This window comes from Phascolarctos cinereus, unplaced genomic scaffold, assembly GCF_003287225.1.
Source record: "Phascolarctos cinereus isolate Bilbo 61053 unplaced genomic scaffold, phaCin_HiC Scaffold_1;HRSCAF=81, whole genome shotgun sequence".
NCBI classification, from domain to species: domain Eukaryota; kingdom Metazoa; phylum Chordata; class Mammalia; order Diprotodontia; family Phascolarctidae; genus Phascolarctos; species Phascolarctos cinereus.
The window spans coordinates 84,103,230-84,122,927 of NW_027555514.1; the positions used below are offsets into that span (position 1 = coordinate 84,103,230).

Below are 19,698 nucleotides of genomic sequence, written 5' to 3' on the forward strand. Positions count from 1 at the left end.
GGAAACACTTGGAACTGACTGAAGCATTTTGAGGTTTTATTTGCTTTTTTAAAAGACTAGATGTAGAGGATTCTGGGAAGATGGAGGAGTAGGTCAGAAAATTCCAAGCTCTCAAGATTTTCCCTCATAAAAGAGATAATAGTGTTTCAGGGTCAACATAGACCTGGTAAAAATAAAAGTAGGGGCAGAACAGGGGTGCTCCCGGGACAAAATGAGAAGATCTGAAGAAAAATCCCAGGACGCAGTCTGGTCCCTGTAAAGAATAAACACCTCCAGGCTAGGACTGCTTAAATAACATGCAGCAAGCCCTGGAGTTAGCTGGTTTGGGAGGCTGCCTCATCCTAGCCACAGCAACTTTTACAAGCCACAGTGTAAACAGTGAGGGGAATTAGGAATCTGAGCCAGGAAGATCGAAGGAACCTCTGCTAACAAGGAATACCAGACCCACCTGTGCTGTGGAGTCACAGCCAGGACTAGAAGGAACCAGCACAAAGGGTAAGTTCAGTCTTGGTTTCAGTTCCAGGCCGCAGGGGAGAACTAAAGGAGGATCTGAGACCAGGCACCATTCCCCATTCCCAAGGACTGAGGTGACTGATTACAAACACTAAGCTACAACTAATAAAAGAATGCACAGGCAAAGTAGAAAGAATCCAACCACAGAGAGTTACTACGAGAATAGAGAAGACTGGGGTTTGTCCCCAGGACGATAATGATACCAAGAAACCCTCTTTTACCTCAAAGAGTAATATCACTTGCCCAAAAAGAATTCATAGAAGAAATTGAGAAATAGGAAGATGATGAAAAGAAAGTCAACCAATTAGGAAAGGAGAGCCAAAATCTTAAGAAAACAACCCCTTGAAAATAAGAATTGGGCAAGGTGAAGCTAGAGAAGTTTTAAGAGATCAAGAAATAATTTTTAAAAAAATTAAAGAATGATAAAATAGAAGAGAATGTGAAACATCTCAGAAGAAAAACAACTGATCTGGAGAACAGATCAAGAAAAGAAAACATATAAGAGTAACTGGACTACCTGAAAGCTTAATTTAAAAAAAAAAAGAATCTTGATACAATAATACAAGAAATAATTAAATTGTCCTGAAGCAGCAGAACAAGGGGGGAAAGTAGAAACAGAAAAAACCACGGATCACCACCTGAAAGATAGCCTATAAGAAAAACCCACAGGAACATCATAGTCAAATTCCAAACCCCCCAGATCAAGGATAAAATATTACAACCAACAACAGAAAAAACTATTTAAATATGGCGGTGCCACAATTAGAAGCACACAAGACCTAGCAGTGGCAATACTAAAAGATCAGTCTTATAACACTATGTATTGAAGAGTAAAAGAACTGGGGTTCCGGCCAAAATTATCATACCCAGCAAAGCTAAGCATAATCCTGAATGAAAAAATGGATATTTATTGAATTGACAGACGTGCAGGACTTTGTTTAAGAAAAAAAAGAAAAAACAACACCTGAACTTAATAGAAGAGGCAAGAGAAATATAAGGAAGGTATATACCAGCCTAATTACATGGGACTGAATAAGGACAATGTTTTTACATGTAAAATGTAAAACTTAACGTCTAAGACTGTTATTAGTAATTGGGCAGTTTGTAAGGTATGATACTACTTTTTTTAAAAAACCATTTAGGAATAGCTAAAAAGAGTAAGCATCTTATACAAATGAGGTAGGAGAGATAGAACCCACACAGAGGAATTAGATGAAGGAGGAGGGCTATTAGTTCTGGAAACCTACTTTCATCGGGAATGGGTTCAAGAGGGAACTCTATATCTATACATATACATACATATACATACATACATATATATAGTAGAGTATAGAAGAGTATGTATAAGAGTATAAAAGTTTCTAAATTCAGAAAGAAAAAAAACAAGGGTACAGAGAGTAGGGAGAGGATAAGGGAGGGATCTCTACTGGGATGGGGAGGGGGAGGGAATAGTTTAAAGGGTGGTATAAAGGGCATTTAGATTTATGGGAATGAGAGAATAAGGGAGGGATCCTTGGAGAGGGGCTAGGTTAAGTAAGAGGGCAAGGTAGAAGTAAAGTAGAGGAGTCAGGAGGGACAGAAAATAAGAGATATGCACAAATATAAAAACAAAACTCAGGAGTAGAATCTATTACGGACTGTGTGCGTGTGTGTGTGCATGTGTGTGTGTGTGTGTGTGTCCACACATAATTGTAGGCTGGGGAGAAGAAGAAGGGGAAAAGACCAAAGTAAAAAGTGCACATCAGAGAACAAAAGAAAACTTACATGGAAGCAAAGATGGACAGCTCTGAACCCAACACATAGTAGTTATTATACAGACTTTCTTGAAATGCAAATTTATTGCTATGTATTTTCAATCCCCTCTTACATTCTGCTGTGCACATGACATGCTTTTTATTTCTTTCCTTATTTTATATTTAAGTTTCAATATTTAAGTTTATAATATGCTTCTTCTTTTCTTATTATGTATTTAAGTTTTAGTATTTGTCTAATTTTTTAAAAAAGAAAAAAAGAGGGGCAGCTAGGTGGCTCAGTGGATAGAGTACCGGTCTTGGGAGTCAGGAGGACATGAGTTCAAATCTGGCCTCAGACACTTGACAATTACTAGCTGGTGACCCTGGGCAAGTCACTTAACCCCACTGCCTAGCCAAAAAAAAAAAATTGACAAGATTAGGTATCATCCAGACAAAGAATCATGGAGTCCGAATGCAGATTGAAGCATACTATTTTCCCTAGTTTTTTGCTTTCTTTTTCTCGTGGTTTTTCCCTTTTGTTCTGATTCTTCTTTCACAACATGACCAATGTGGAAATATGTTTAACATGATTATACATATATAACCTAAAAAAAATTTAAAAATTAGGTGTCTCCAGATCTTGACCTGGCTGGCAGTATGTAGACAAATCACAGGTCCATGGCTGGGCCATTTCACTCTGCTTTAGGTAAGCTGGTGGACTTCCACTTCCTAGGGCTTACCATAGTGATTCTGAACTTAAGTGTGGTCACCCAAATGCCAAAGCCCACTGCAGTTTAAAATTCCCAAGTTCAAGAGATCAGCTAGCCTCAACATCTCTGGTAGCTGCTAGAGTGTCCCAGCTCACCCAACCATTCCTCATAGCTATCTCCAAATATCAGCCCCAAAGGAGTGAAAGATTGTTCTTCTCTAGCAATGGAGCTGGAGTGCTTCATAATACCAACTCCCATTAAAACAATACTGTGTGGCTCATGAAGAAGGCAGTGGCACCTAGCAGTTTATGATAATTAAAGGGAGCTGAACAAAGTCATTATGCCTATTAATGGAACTATTCCTTACTATCAATATGGTAGATCAGGTAGCTCAGGCCCAGGGTGAGTTGGATAGGCTTAGGTACCTTCACCAAGCCTTTTTTTTTTCCTGTAATCTTATGGCTGAATAGTTTCCTTTCACTTGGGAAGGAGTCCAATAAAGTATATTTCACTGTCCTTGTCCAAGGGTACCTGAATTCTCCCTCATACTGTTCCAGTAAGCAGAGAACTCAACGAGGCTTCCTTTACTGAAGGCACTGACAAACATCATGCACAAAATAACATACTTTTGCCTGGGCTAGAAGAGGTCACAGTGGCTGAGGCCTCAGACTGGAGGTTGCCCATGAAGGAAAAAAGGGATGAGAAATCAACTCTAAGAAAATTCAGAGTTCAACATGCTCAATCAAATTTTGGGAGAAATACAATGGGTGAGGAAAAACCAGAAGATGCTAGGTAGTTTGGAAAAAGCTGCTTATATATGCTTTTAGAATAGACTGTTCCCACTTTGAGGAAGCCTAACGAGTTATTAGAACTTTCAGATTATGGAGAATCCAAATTCCCTACCTGGGTATCCTGATGGCTCCCATTTACCAAGTTACCTAGCGTGCATTTTCTCTGTTAATTATTTTCTATTTATCCTATACATAGCCTGCTTTGTATACATTTGCTTGCATGCTGTCTGGGCCATTAGATTGTAAGCTTCTTGAGGTCAGGGGCTTTTACCTCTTGTTGTATCCCCAGCACAGTACCTGGCACATTTTTGAAAAGCAGCTGCTCAACTGATTCAAATTCAAATTTGTAGGAATAAGAGCCATTCTCCAACAGATAAAAGAACAAAGGATATCAACAGGCAGTTCTCAGAAGACATCCAAGCTAGCAACAGTCATATGAAAAAATACTCCAAAATATTATTAAGATTATTTTAGGATAAGAATTCAGTATTTAGCAAAAAATTGTTAGGAAGGGGGCAGCTAGGTAGTGCAGTGGATAGAGCACAGCCCTGGAGTCAGGAGGACCTGAGTTCAAATCTAGCCTCAGACCATAACACTAGCTGTGTGATTCTGGGCAAGTCACATAACCCCCAACTGCCTCACAAAAAAAAAAAATTGTTGGGAAAGCTGGAAAGCAGTATGGCAGAAATTGGGCATAGACCAATATCTTATACCACTTACCAAGAAAGGTCAAAATGGATACATGACCTAGACAGAAAGATTACGTGAAAATTTGAAGAACATGATGTACTACTTATCAGATTTATGGATATGTGAACAATTTATGAATAAACAAGAGATAGCAGAGTGAGGTGTAAAATGGATAATTTCAATTACATTAAATTAAAAAGGGTTTGTACAAATAAAACAAATGTAGCCAAGAGCAGAAGGAAAGCAGGAAATTGGGAGAAAAAACTTATAGACAATTTGTCAGATAAAGTCTCATATCTCAAATACATAAAGAATTTTGTAAAAGCTACAGGAATATTAGTCATTCCCCAATTCAAAAATGGCCAAAGGAAATGAACAAGCAGTTTTTAGATAAAGAAATCAAGGGACAGCTCTGCAGCGCTAGATTTGGGGTCATTAAATAAAGACAAGTTATAATCACATAAAAAAAGCTATAAATCACTACTGATTAGAGAAATGCAAATTTAAACAACCTCGAGATATCATTTCACACTTTATCAGACTGGCTAAAATGATTAAAGGGGAAAGCAATAAATGTTGGAGGGGATGTGGAAAAACTGGGACACTAATTCTCTGTTAGTAGAACTGTGAACTGATTCCAACCACTTTGGAGAGCAATCTAGAATTATGCCCAAAGAGTTATTAAACTGCCTATATATACCCTTTGACCCAGCAATACTACTACTAGGTCTATTTCCAAAGATGATTAGGAAAAAAGGAAAATAATCTATATTTTCTAAAATATTTATTGCTGCTCTCTTTGTGGTGGCAAAGAACTGGAAATTGCAGGGATGTCCATCAATTGGGGAATAGCTGAACAAGTTGGGAGTATATGATTGTGATGAAATACTACTGTGCTATAAGAAATGATGAGCTTGATAATCTTAGAAAAGCATGGATAGACTTGCAAAAAAAAATAATGAAGAGTGAAATGAGGAAAACCAAGAGAACAGTTTATACAATAAAACTCATATTGTTTTAAGAACAACTTTGAGTGAATAAGTCATTTTGACTATTATAAATAACCAAATTAACTACAAAGGACATATGAAGGAAGATGCTAACTGCATCCAGACAAAGCAATGATAAATGGAAGTATGTATAGAATGATTTTACATATAAATACATATTTGTGCTAATGGTTGCCACGGGGGTGGGGGTGGGGGGAATAAAAAAAGATACTTATATGATAACTATTATGCATTTAAAAGGAATAACAAGTTATACATAATAGACTTGAAGTTTCATGTGCAACCATTTTTTAAAATTATACTATTATGGAAATATGTGTTTTATTCTATGAATTAAAAATAAAAAATTTTAAATAGATTATTAGAGAAATACAAATTAAAACAACTATAAATTTCTACCTCACACACTCACAGGAAATGATAAAGACAACAAAAAAATAACGATGAGGCTGCAGGAAAAGAGTCAAATTAATGCACTATTGGTAGAATGGTGAACTGGGATACACATTCTGGCAAACAATTTAGAACTATGTTCAAAAAAACCATCAAATTTCTACATACCCTTTGATGGTATATACCACCAGGAGGCTTATCCCTCAAAGAGAACAAAGAAAAGGAGAAAGATCAATATGTATAAAAATATTTGTAGCAAGTTCCTATTGCAATGGCAGAGAAGTGGAAACTAAAGGAGTCCCCACCAATTGGGGAATGGCTATAAAGGCATATGAAAAGCAATGAGATGGACAAGTTCAGAGAAAACTGAGAAGACTTGTATGATCAGATACAGAAAAAAGTAAATAATACTAGAACAATTTATACAATACCAAAACTATAAAGGCAATTTTGAAAGACTTAAGAATTCTGATTAATGCAGTGACCAACCAGAGTTCTGATGGATTCAATATTCAGAATCACTAACATAATTTTTGGATATGGCCAATGTGGGCATTTGTTTTTTCTGACCATGCATATGCATGATAAGAGTTTTGTTTTTCTTTTAAATTAAGGTGATGAGCTATCACTTATTTTTACCTTCTGTTGAGTTCTGTTTCATCTTTCTGATGGTTCCTCCTATTGGTTTTAATTTTTACTTACAACTTCACTAATGTGAAAATATGTTTAATGGGTATGTAAATGTAAAGCCTATATCAGATTGTGCGCAGTCTTGGGGGAGGGTGGGGGGGGAGGAAGGGGGAGAAAATTTTTCAACTCAAAAGCATATGGAAGTGATTGTTGATAAATCAAAATAAATTAATAAAAAAAGACTGAAAAAATAAATTAAGGTGATGAGACTGGGATATGGGAGACTGAGCAAATAAACACTTAACTGAAAAATAAAATGGGGAGGAAATGCAAGAAATGATGAAAGTGCTGGTTTCAAAGAAACCTGGGAAGACTTGCACAAATTGAGGAAGATTTATGGGAGTAGGACCAGGAGAATAATTTATATAATAGCAAAAACATTGTGAAGGCAAATAATTTTAGAATACTTAAGATGTCTGATCCAATTCAATGAACAAATATGTCCCTGATTGCACAATGAGGGTGTTCTACTTCCCAAGAAGCCATGTTTATGGCAAATCAATGTCATCCTAGAAAAGGGTCTAGACTGAAGTTTTATGGAACGAGTCTCTATACTTACTCAATAAGAACAGGCAACTTTTGGACAGAGTTCCAGATGATCCCCTCCAGCCTTTACTTATTCCTCCCCCATGCAGATCAGCTGGCCCTTCTAGGCCCTTTGTCCTTCAGAGGGGTCCATGTACCCTGGAAAAGCAGTTCAAGTCCCCCTCAACTGGGAGGCTTCCTTTTCTCTGAGATGGTTCAGAGAACTCTTTCTTGGAAAGGGCTTGAGGGTGAAGCCAAGATGGTGGAATAGCAGGAAGAACAGTGAACTACCCCTCCACAGAGATCTAGAAAACATACCAGCACAAATCCTGAAACAGAACCCAAGATTAAAAAAAAAATCACAGTAAGTTGTATTTCTAACCCAAGTCAGCACAGGAAGACAAACAGAGAGGTCTGGGGACAAGGTCTCGACTGGAACTCAATGCATCGAGCATACTACGAAGAGGCTATGTAACAAAGTAAAAGGAGATCCTAGATGCATCAAAGAGGGGCTTAAACTTGTGCACTATGCAGGAACAGATACCATCTGACAGTTCTGTTGCTCACCACCTTGCTCCAAGTCACAAACTGAGGGCAGACTGATGGAGACTTTTGTCTAGGGATGATATTCCAAGGTGAGGAGCAGTTGTGAGACACAGACTATTTCCTGAGAGAGAAGCAAGTTCAGGAATAAGCAGCAGCTTATGTGGCTAAGACTCCAGGAGTAGAGTAAGGTCTTCCTTGCCCCTGTTAAGCCTGAAACCTACAAGAGGAATTAACAAGGACAGGAATCTCAAACCAAAAGGAAGCCTACAGTCTGTTTCTTTGAACCAGCAGCAGAACTTTCCAGTTAGCTTACAATGGCTTAGTCCAGAAGAAATCTACTATTACTCAGACCCAAATCCAAGTTAGGAACTTGCAGAGCCCAGACCAAAGAAACAGTGATCAGACTGTGTCCTATATCAGACCAATTAGGATGACTGAGAGCTTGCAGGTCCCCAGCCTAAGCTGTCCCTGGGATATTAGAATACCACAATAATCAACACCCCAAGCAGACAACTGCAGGACCAGCCCAGACATTCCCTCAAGAAGTAGGCAGAGCCTGGCCCTCAAACTGAAGTAAGTAAATAGGCTGAAACAATGAGCATAATGTCTTCTCTATAGGTTTTCTGGACACTCCTCTCTCCTTAGAAGTCTCTCATTTCCTACCTATACAATCAATTTTTCTCAGTCTCCTTTACTGGATCTTCACCGAGGTCAAATCCACTAAGAGTGGGGGTGTCCCACAGGGCTTTGTCCTAGGCCCTCTTCATTTATACTCTTTCCCTTGGTGATCTTACCAACTTCCATGGATTCAATTATCACCTCTAATGTGATGATTCTCAAATCTAAACATAAAGACCCAACCTCTGCTCTTCTCCAGTCTCATATCTCCAACTGCTTATTAAACATCTTGAACTGGATATCTATGCATCTTAAATTCAACACAGTCTAAAAGTGAATTCATTATCTTCACACACATATTATCCACCCCACCCCCCAAACTTCCCAATCCCTGCCCCACCCCCAAGCCCTTCTTTTTTCCTAATTTCCCAATTACTGTTGAGGGTATCACCCTTCCAGGCTGGAAACCTAAGGGTCATCCTCAATTCACTCTCTCTTACTGCAAAAATCCAATCTGTGGTAAGACCTGTTGATTTTACCTTTGTAATATCTCTCCATATGCCATCTCCTCTCCTGATAAGGCCACCACCCCAGTAAGGCCCTTATCACCTCCTGCCTGGATTATTTCAATAGTTTGCTGATCCACCTCCTTACCACAAGTCTCCCCACTCCAATCCATCCTTCACTCAGTTGTCAAAATGATCTTCCTAAAGCAAAGGTCTCCCTAAAGCAATAATCCCCCTGCTCCATAAAACCCCTATTACCTCCAGTATCAAACATAGAATCCCATTTGGTGTTCAAAGCCCTTCATAACTTGGCACCCTCCTACCTTTTCAGTCTTCTCACACCTTACTCCCCCCGACTTGGTTACTCTGCTATCCAGTGACACTGGCCTCTTTATTGTTCCTCAAACAAGACACTCCATCTCTCCACACTGCATTTTTAGTGGTTGTCCCCATGACTAGAATTTGAGCCTTCCTCATCTCTGCCTCCTTGTTTCTTCAACTATCAAGTCTCTAAAATCATACCTTTTACAATTAGTCTTTCCCCTTAATACTAGTCCCTTGCCTCTGTTGATTATTGCCAATTTATTGTACATATTTTGCTTGCATGTAGTTGTTTGCATATTGTTATCCCCCAATAACTGTGCTCCTGAGAACAAGGACTGTCTTTTTTCTTTCTCTGTATCCCCAGTGTGACACCACAGTGCCTGACACATGGTAGGCATTTAATAAGTGCTTGCTGACTTAACTAGTCCTTATCACCTTTGTCCTGAACTATTAAAATGGCTTTCTCACTGGTCTCTCTAACTCAAATCTTTCCCCACTCCAATCCATCTTCTACTTGGTTGCCAAGGTGATTTTTCTAAAGCATAAGTCTGACCATTTCACATACCCTTGCTCAATGGGCTCTAATGATTCTCTATTCCCTAGAGAAGAAATATATACTCTTCTCTTTGCCATCTAAAACTCTTTATAACTAAAGCCCCTTCCTACCTTTCCAATCTTCTTACATTTTACTCCCTGCTGCATACTCTACTATTTAGCTATACTAACCTATTTGAAGAATTATTTAATCTCCAAACTCTGTGACTCTGCATTTCCTGTCCCCAATTCCAGAGATGCTCTTTCCCTCTCATCCCTGCCTATATTGGTTTCTCTGGATTCCTTCGGTCCTTGTTTGTCCTTCATTCTTGAAGATGACTATGGCGTCAAGGAGATGATGCCAAGACTTGCAAATGAATTAGATTTCAGTGAAGGAGGGTGTGCAAAATCACCAACTCACTTTCTCCTACAGAGCCATCTGGGTCCAGTGGGATTCAAATGGAGGTGCTTGACCAAGCAAGCCTTAAACTCAAATCACTGATGGGCCAATGATACTGTCTAGAAGAAAACTATTTTTAAAAGACACAATGTGTGCTTGCATCCAGAAATCTACATAATTACAATTACATTTTTCAATTTCTCTCACTTTTATTTTTGATGCAGTAATAAAGATTTCACAAGCAATCTTGTAAAGATAGGTAGTATATGACTAATTCCACTTTGCAAATAAGGAAGATAGGGGAATTCAGTGAGTTGCCTGAGGTTACTGACTTATAGTCAAGGGCAAGACAAGTTTAAAAGCACCATCCTAGCAGACTTCTAGGCAGCTTTTAACTCTGGTGACCACTCCCCACTAAGAAATATTCTCTGTTCCTTCAGCTTTCCAGACACCCTATTCTTCCTTAATAAGTTCTACCCTATTTCCTTTACTGGCTCCCCATTCTCTTCCTCTCCCCTTAATACAGGTATGGATGGGTATGTTCCCCTTTGATCATCCTCCTACCACTTCTATGCAAATGACTCCCAAGTAGACAGACAGATAAACAGACAGACTCTCTCTCTCTCTCTGACTCACTCCATCCCTCCCAGTCCTGACTTCTCTTTTGGGTTCTAGACAGAGAACTTAGAGAACATCTACCCTCAAACCTATTGCTCCTTTTAACTCTATTATTTGCCATACTATATCCCAAATCTCAGTCAGTCACTAACTACTTTTGACCCCACCTCAGCAACATATCTGGCACCTCCTCTCTATTAAAACAGCCATTCAATAGCAAAATATATAGGCCTTCATTGCTTCTGTTCATCAATATTATTATAGCCTAACAGTTCTCTGTTCCTTTCTCCAAACAATCCTTTATACCATGGCCAAAATAATCCTCCTTCTGGTATAAACCTAGTTGGGTCAGCCTGTTCAATAATTTTCTTTATACATTCATTCAACAAGTATTTGTTAAGCAACTACTATGTGTTAAACACTCAGTTAAACAATACGGATACAAAGATAAAAGTAAAACAACCCCTGCCTCTAAAGGAACTTATATTCTAATAGATGAAAACAACTCAAACAAGTAAATAAATGTATGACATATGCAAAATAAATATATAGTAATAAAGGGATGGGTGACAAGTGAGAGATCAAGATAAGTTTAGTGTAGGAGCTGGAACTATATATAGTTGATGCCTGAAGAAATATAGAGATTCTACAAGGCAGAGTAAAGGAGGGATTCACATTCCAGGCAGGGGGATAGATAGCCCATCTAAAAGATAGGGGAAATGTTATCTAACACTGATAAAGAAGTTACTTTGACAGGACACTAAAATGTATGAAGAGGGGTAACCTGTAATAAGCCTGGAAAGGCAGGCTAGATTGTCAAGAGATTTAAATGCTTAACAGATCCAAGCTTCTGGAACAAGAACTCAATATCTGACAAAAATTGCTGAGAAAACTGCAAAGCAGTTTGGCAGAAACTAGGCACAGACCAACATCTCACACTCTATACCAAGATAAGGTCAAAATGGGTACATGATTTAAACATAAAGAGTGATATCATAAGCAAATCAGGTGAGCATGGAATATTTTACCTGTCAGATCTAGGGAAAAGGTAAAATTTGGGACCAAACAAGAGATAGAGAGCATTACAAAATGTAAAATGGATAATTTTGATTAGAGTACATTAAAAAAGCTTTTCAAACAAAACCAATGCCACCAAAATCAGAAAAAAAAAACCAAACTAGGGGAGGGGATTTTTACAGCAAATTTTTCTGATAAAAGCCCCATTTCTCAAGCGTATAGAGAACTGAGTCAAATTTATAAGAATATGCGTCATTCCCCAAGATAAATGGTCAAAGGATATGAACAGTCAGTTTTCAGAAGAAAAAAAAATTCAAAGCTATCTACTATAGTCATGAAAAAATGCTCTAAATCACTACTGATTAGAGAAATGCAAACTAAAACAACTCTAAGATCCCACCTCACACATATCAGATTGGCTGATGGAACAGAAAAGGAAAATGACAAATGTTGGAAGGGATGTGAAAAAATTGGGAGACACTAAAGCACTACTGGTGGAGTTGTGAATTGATCCAGCCATTCTGGAGAGCAATTTGGAACTATGCCCAAAGGGCTACATAACTGTGCATATACCCTCTGCCTCCTTCTCAAAGGGGCCAAAATGACATAGAGTCAAGTTACAGTGTGTCCAACTGTGGCTGTTCAGACCAATACAAACTCAGGATGCTCTACCACAGGCTGGGCACAAATAGTCCATGGAAACATTTGGGGTAGACTCTCTAAATCAAGAATACATACCCCAAAGAGATTTTTTTAAAAGTAAAAGGATCTATATGTAAAATACATAGCATCTCTCTTAGTGGTGGAAAAGAACTGGAAATTTAGGGGATACCCATCAATTGGGGAATGGCTGAACAACTTGTGGTATATGCTTGTGATGGAATACAATTGTGCAATAAGAAACGACAAAGACAATGGTTTCAGAAAAACCTGGAAAGATGATGCGAAGAGAGGGAGCAAAACCAGGAGAACATCGTACATAGTAACAGCAGTACTGTCCGATGATCAACTGTGAATGACTTAAGCATTCTCAATTCTACAATGATCCAAGACAATTCCAAAGGACTTATGATGAAAAATGCTATCCATCTCTAGAGAAAGAACTGATGAAGTCTGAATGACGATCAAAACATACTTTTCTAAACTTTCTTTTTCTTGATTTTTTGGGGGGGTCTCTTTTCTTTTGCAATATGGTTAATATGGAAATATATTTTGTGCAACTGCACATGTATAATCTATATCAAATTGTTTGACTTCTCAAGGAGAGGGAGGGAGAGAATTTGGAACTCAATTTTTTTAAATGTTAAAAACTGTTTTTACATGTAAATGGAAGAAAAACATAATATGTGTTATTTATATACACTTTTTAAAAATACTAAATAGAGAAGTTTGTATTTGACCCTTTGGCAACTGGGAGCCAGTGGAGCTTGTTGAGCGTGAGAGCGACATGATTAGGCCTATGTTGAGGAATATCACTTTGGCTGGTGTGTGGGGTGGGCTGGAAGAGAGATTAGAAGCAGGGATCAACTAGGATGCTACTAGAATAGTCCAAGGTAGAGCACCTGAGCTCGAGTGGTGACTGAATGAGTGAAGAAAAGGTAGTAGATGAAAAAGACGATGGTATGGCAACTGATTAAACAGAACGGGTAAAAACTGTAAAGAGTTAAGGATGACAGAAGTTGCAAGCCTGAATGCCTGGAAGAATAAATAAGTGGTCCTCAACAGATAAGCAAGTTAGGAAAAGGGGGGAGTTTAGGAAAAAAGTCTGTTCTGAACATGCTGAATTTGAAATGTCTACAGGACATTCCAGGACAGCTAAGTGGCACAGCAGATAAAGCACTGGGCCTGGAGTAAGAAAGACTAGAGTTCAAATCTGACCTTAGACATCTACTAGCTGTGTGACCCTGGGCAATTCACTTAACCACTGCCCAATTAAACTGGAGAATGTAATAGCAAAGCACTGCAGTATCCTTGCCAAGAAAAACCCCCATCGAGAGTTCTAACCAAGGTCAAATCAGACATGACTGAATGAACAGGACTTCCTGGGGGAATCAGGAATGCCTTCTTGTAAGTTGTCACATAAGCAGAGCTTTTAAAGAAACTATCAAGTACATTTAAGGCCTATGAGATAGACAGCCTTGAAGGTGAAGGTGAAAGTCTCATGTGAGTATCAAGAAAGTCATGTTAACTGCCTGTACTACTTGTAAAGGAGAGCAGTATATAAAAATATTGGAAAGGTAGGCTGGAGCCAGATGGTGAAGGAAGAAGCTACTAGAGCAGAGGTAGGGAACCTGGGGCCTCAAGTTTGGCCCTTTGACTGAATCCAAACTTCACAAAACAAATCTCCTCAATAAAAGGTTTTGTTCTGCAAAACTTGGACTCAGTCAAAAGGCTGCACCCAAGGACCTAGAAGGCCTAGTAACTAGAATTTATTAAGCAAAAGACTATGGCAAGCCCAGACCTGTTCTTAAGAAGTATCTTTGGCAGCTGTGTGAAGGGTAAGTGGAGTGGGGAGATTTAAGTCCTGAAGACCAATTAAAAGACTACTTTAAAAGTCTGGGGAAAAGATGATAAAGGCCTGTACTAAGGTGGTAACTGCATAAACAGAAAGGGTGAAATTTGAGATATGTTGTAGAGTTAGAAGCCACAAAGCTTGGCAACTGATTAGATATGAGTGGTGGTGACAAAGTGAGAAGTAAAGAACAATGCCAAGGTGACTGAAAGGATCATGGTACCCTTGCCTACCAAGCACTTTACAATATTATCTCATTTATTTCTCACAACACTGGGAGGTAGCTATTATTATGATTCCCACTTTACAATGGAGGAAACTGAGGTTAAATGACTTGCCCAAGGTTACACAGCTAGTAATTCAATAAATACTTATTAAGCATCTACTATGAGCACTAGAGATAACAAAACAAAGAAAAAAGCAGTCCCTGCCCTCATGGAGCTTACAATCTAATGGAAGAGACAACAAACAAATATATAGAAAGCAACCTATATACAAGTTAAATAGAAAATAATTAAAAGAGGAAAAGCACTAGAATTAAGAGGGGATAGGGAAAGCTTCCAGTAGAAGTTTGGGACTTAGAAAGGAAGGCAGGGAGGTCATTAGTAGGATCTGACAAAGGAAAGCCTTCCAGTCACAGGCCAGTGGAAAATGCCCAAAGGCCAGAGAAGGAATGTTTTCTTCAAGGTACAGTCAGGAGGCCAAAAAGTAAGGTTAGGAAGTAGAGTGTAATAAGACTGAAAAGGTGGCCCACTGCCATTGCGCTCACCCCTAGCTTTCAAACGCCAAACAGATCATTTTGTATTTATTCTAGGAGACAAAAGAAGGCCCCTAGAGTTTATGGAGTAGGGGAGTGGCATTAACCAACCAGTGTTTTAGGAAAATCAATTTAGTGCCAGAATGGTGGATGGGATTAGAGTGGGGAGAGACAAGAGGCAGGCAAACCCACCACCAGGCTATACTACTAAACAAGGAATGAGGGAATGAGGGCTTACACTAGAGTGATGGCAATGTCAGGAGAGAAGAGGATGTATTAGGTGATGTTGACAGACTCTGGCAAACAGAATGGATAAGGGATTGAGTGAGAGACAGTGAGTGTCTTAGGCTGAACTTGAACAGAGGTCTTCCTGACTCCAAGCCCTGCCTACCATGCCACCTAGCAGCACCTGAGCAGAAAATGGCCCTCCACAGAAATGGCAAAGTTTGGAAGAGGGGTGTGTTTGGAGGAAAGGATAATGAGTTCTGCTTTGGACAGTTGAAAATATCCAAAAGGCAATGTGTATGTGCATATGTATGTGTGTGTATACGTCTATGTATCTACACACACACACACACACACACACATATAAATACAGGCATACACAAATGTTATCTCCCCTTCCCATCCATTCCCTCAAGAATGTAAGATTAAAAGTGCTGCTATTCAGTCATGTCCAACTCTTCATGACCCAATTTGGGGTTTTTTTGGCAAAGATATTGGAGTGATTTGCCATTTCCTACTCCAATTAATTTTACAAATGAGGAAACTGAGGCAAAAGGAGTAAATGACTTGCCCAGGATCACACAGCTAGTCAGTGGTCTGAGGCCAGATTTGAACTGAGAAGATGAGACTTCCTGACTCCAGGCCTGGCACTCTATCCACTGCACCACTTAGCTGTCCAAGATCAAGAGCAGTGAGTTTTACTATTTCTATTTGTATCTCCAGATGCCTGCAGATGTGCCTCTAATGCCTGGCCCATAGTAGGCACATAATAAATGTTTGTTGATTGTTTAATTTACACACCCACAACCCCCACCATGAACTCTACATTTCATTGAAACTGGACCATTTTCTGCAGACACACCCCAACTTGGCCTATATTATCCTACCTCTGTGCCTTTGCTTAAGCTGTTCCCCATCCCAACTTAACTTGCTGCATGCTTTAAAGCCCAACTCAAAACTCCCACTCCATCATGAAGTCATCACTGATCCCCATCTCAGCATTAACAGTTTTACTCCTCAGGTTCTACACTGCACTTTGTCTTGCAACTTTAATGCAATACGAAACAGTTGCTTGTATAGTATCCTCCACTAGACTGTAAATGAATCAAGCTCAATCTAAACTGTATCTCACCAGGAGCTTTGCTACTCTACACAGATGAGTTTGATGTTTGCTGTACTGAAGACATTATAAAAAGCAATCACAATTTGGTGGCAAAGGTGCAAAAAATACCTAATGTTTATTCCTAAAAAGATATGTGCTCCCAATTGCCACTTCTCCATATTAAAATTTCTTAACTTTTGAGACTCAAAAACCCCCCAAAATGTGGCTTAATGAAAACCAGTAGCGTGACATTAGCAAAGGTTATAAAAAAAAGTCTCCCCTTTATCCAGAGCACACTTGCTATCTGAAAAATGCAATGGACAGAAATTCTCCTTGATTCTAAGGTAAAATTATGTCATTCCTGCAAGCTGTCAAAACACGATTTTTAAATCCTAGCGGTTCAGAGTCTTTTTAAATACTCCCTAAATATATAATAGAAGAACAGAATCATCACGGATGATGTAAACAGTTTCTCACCTAGGATGACAACACAGAAACCATCACTTAATTGCCAATCCTAGGAAATGCCAATGTTGCTAACTAGAACTATTTTCAGTTGGTTTCGATCTTCCCTTATGAGGCCAAAGACAATCCTAAAGCTGAACAAAACCCAACTAAAATACTTCTCTTATTGCCCTTTTTAAAAAGAGCTCAATACATCACTCTAAAACAGCAAACCGCCGGGAAGAAGGCCTAAGATTTATCCAACCGAATGCCTTCACTCTGCCCTGTTTAAAAGCACTCAAACCGTCGCTCTAAAAACAGCAAAATGCAAGTGAGCCGGCCTCTTGGTGACTAGAAGTTTTTTCCATCTGATTGAAAACTTAAAAGACAGCGGAACAAGCGGTGCCAATGACTAACAACAAAGAGAAAGCCCCATTCCGGGGGGGGAGAATTGGGGGGTGACAAAAAGGGCCCCCGGACCCTTCGGCCAAGGGTCATCACCCAGACCACCACCTTCGGGGTGGGGCCTCAGGTGTCTCCACGGGAAGGGCATCGATGGGGACGGGAGAAGGAGAGAGCCAGGGCACAAGCCGGGCACCCCACGGGCCCCGGGGCTGGCAAACGGGGGGATGGGGGGCAGTGGGGGTGTTATTCCTGGGGGTAGGAGGACGGGGGAGCAGGGGGAGAAGAGGGGGAAGGGGAGATGTGGCGAGAATCCCGGGCGGCCGAGGGAAGAGGCAGGTCTCTTACCTTCCTACTTGCTCCTCCAAGGGACACCTTGGGCCTGGTTTTGAACTCCCCTTCAAAGCTAAACATCTTTACAGCTTATCCCATCTAGGAGGAGGTGAGTGCAGACCCTCGGCACGGTCTGGGGGTGGGCTGGGAGGAAGGGACAGGTGTGGCCGCGGGGTGTGGGGAGGGCAGGAGGAAGGGGAACCGGACCCCAGCTCAGCTCGCCCTGCCCGAGGCCACAGAGGGGAGAGAAGGGGCGGCGGCGGCCCGGGGAACGGGCTGGGGAGGGGAGCCGGGGCTCCCCCCAGTCTCTCTGCCCTCGGGGACCGCTGGGGGGCGGCCGAAGGAAGTGGGGGGTGGGGAGTGAACGCGCTAGGGAGTGGTAACGGTGACCCGGGCGGAGGGCGGCTCCTCTTCGCCCCCTGCCGCCGCCGCCACCGCCGCCGCCACTACTACTGGTCGCCACCGAGGCCGCGGGGCACCCAGACCCGAGGTGGCGGACTCCCGGACCCGCACTAAGAAGCAGCCGGCTTGGGAAAGAAGATGGCCGCCGACTGCAGTTCCCGTCCGCGGCCCCGCGGCCCGGCGAGCGAGCGCGCCCCCGTCATCGATGACTACGGCGATCCTCGCACCGCGCAGGCCAGAGAAATCGACCCGGCGGGAGCGCGCCCTGGGGCGTGCGCGCCCCCGCGGGGGCATATAAGGGACTGCGGGCCTCCACCTGGGGAGTGGGCTCCTGCTAGCGCCTCTGAAAGGTGGGACCCGGACCGGGAGCGATGCTGAGGCCCAGGGTCTTCCAGGTCAGGATCCCTGAGGCTTCAGCGGCTTCCTTTTTTATCCCCTGTCGCGGGCCTCACTGTCCTCGTTTGTGTATTACACAGTGTCTCAAAAGTCTAGTGCAGTTTTAGGCCTTTTAGAAACTTTATGTATGCAATTAAGTCAGGGGTTCTTGAACTTGTGTGTCTATGTGTGTGTGCATGTATGTGTGTGTCTGCCTATATGCATGTATGTATACTGTATATATGTATTGCATATATACATGTACACATGAATATATACACGTATGATGTATGTGCACAAATTTGTATGTGACTGTGTTGCATGTGCATGCTCATTTTCTAGTGTTAACTCTTCTATCATTTTAACACTGTGAATGGGGTTTTCTTGGCAGAGATACTGGAGTGGTTTGCCATTTTCTTCTCCAGTGGATCACCATGTGTCAGAACTCTTCACTGTGACCTGTCCATCTTGGGTAAGCCTCCATGGCATAGCTTATGGTCTCATTTGAGCTACACCAGTCTCTCTGCCTTGACAAAGCAGTGATCCAGGACAGGATTACCTGTGTGACCTTGACCGCTTGGGGCCTCAGCTTCTTCATCTTTAAGATGAGGTAGTTGGACTAGATATTCTATAAGATATCTTCCACCTCTAAACTGTAGATATTGTTAATTGAATTGCATTTCCCACAAAGTGGTAAACAAGCAATGAAAATCTGAACTCTGAAGAGTTTGTTGCTTAATCTAAAGAGGTGTGACAATCTTAATAATTTTAATGTTAGATGGGGAGCCAAATACTAGCTAGGACAAGTATTTCTTTTCTGTTCATTTTATACAAATGTTTATGAAGCACCTACTATGTGTGGGGCAGACACAAAGAAACCAAAAGAAAGAAGCCACTGCCACAAAAAAAGTTACATTATTCTGTTGAACAGTGTTTTTTAACTGGGGGTCCGCAAACCCCTTGGATGGGTGGAAGGGAGGAAAAGAGGGAGAGGATTGCATATTTATTTTCACCAGCCTCCAGTTGAAACTTAGCATTTCCTTCAATTACTGCTTTTTTAAAATTCTGATTAGGGAGTCCATAGGCTTCACCAGATTTTAAAAGAAGTCAATGATATAGAAAACAGTTAAGAATCTCTTCCTCCATTCAGTCCTCCCCAAGAAGGATGAGATTTCCTCAAAAGGCAATAGAGTTGTCACTGGGAACTAATTGGTCCCAGCCTCCCTTTAGCTTCCTGGTCACCCAAGGCATGAAAAAATTTCACTCACTGGGAGTTACCTACTACACCTTGCCCAGCTACCAGACAAATTTCCATAAGTAAGGAAGGTGCTGGAAGAGGGGTGGTAGGAGTGAACACTCCTACTGAAGCTAAGCACTGCTGCATCTTTGTTGCATATCCTTGCTGTTGAGGCAAAATAAACCTCCTATTCAGTGATTTATAACAGGTCTCATTTTGTTGCAAAGACCCACTCCTCACACCCTACTCCCAGAGGTTACAAGTGATGTGAGCCCTCAAGGAAGAGAATAA

The 19,698-nt window shown here is 40.8% G+C and overlaps 1 protein-coding gene and 1 long non-coding RNA gene across 16 annotated transcripts in view; one reads left to right on the top strand and one right to left on the bottom strand.

Moving 5' to 3' along the window:
- The window catches only part of UBE3C (ubiquitin protein ligase E3C), a 162,961-nt gene extending 145,296 nt beyond the window's left edge, over positions 1-17,665 (bottom strand). For all 4 annotated transcript variants that reach the window (XM_021009644.2, XM_021009643.2, XM_021009642.2 and 1 more), the window contains exon 1: positions 17,409-17,665. In XM_021009644.2, the coding sequence (XP_020865303.1) occupies positions 17,409-17,474 (66 nt within the window). In that variant the 5' untranslated portion in view covers positions 17,475-17,665. The remainder of the gene's footprint in view (positions 1-17,408) is intronic.
- A 268-nt stretch (positions 17,666-17,933) lies between these two features.
- The window catches only part of LOC110223913 (uncharacterized), a 78,100-nt gene continuing 76,335 nt past the window's right edge, over positions 17,934-19,698 (top strand). For 9 of the 12 annotated variants that reach the window (XR_013485922.1, XR_013485918.1, XR_013485915.1 and 6 more), the window contains exons 1-2: positions 17,934-18,145; positions 18,562-18,642. This is a non-coding gene — a long non-coding RNA (uncharacterized LOC110223913). Of the gene's footprint in view, positions 18,191-18,561; positions 18,643-19,698 lie in introns of all 12 variants that reach the window. The other 3 variants (XR_013485927.1, XR_013485928.1, XR_013485924.1) reach the window with 2 other exon arrangements.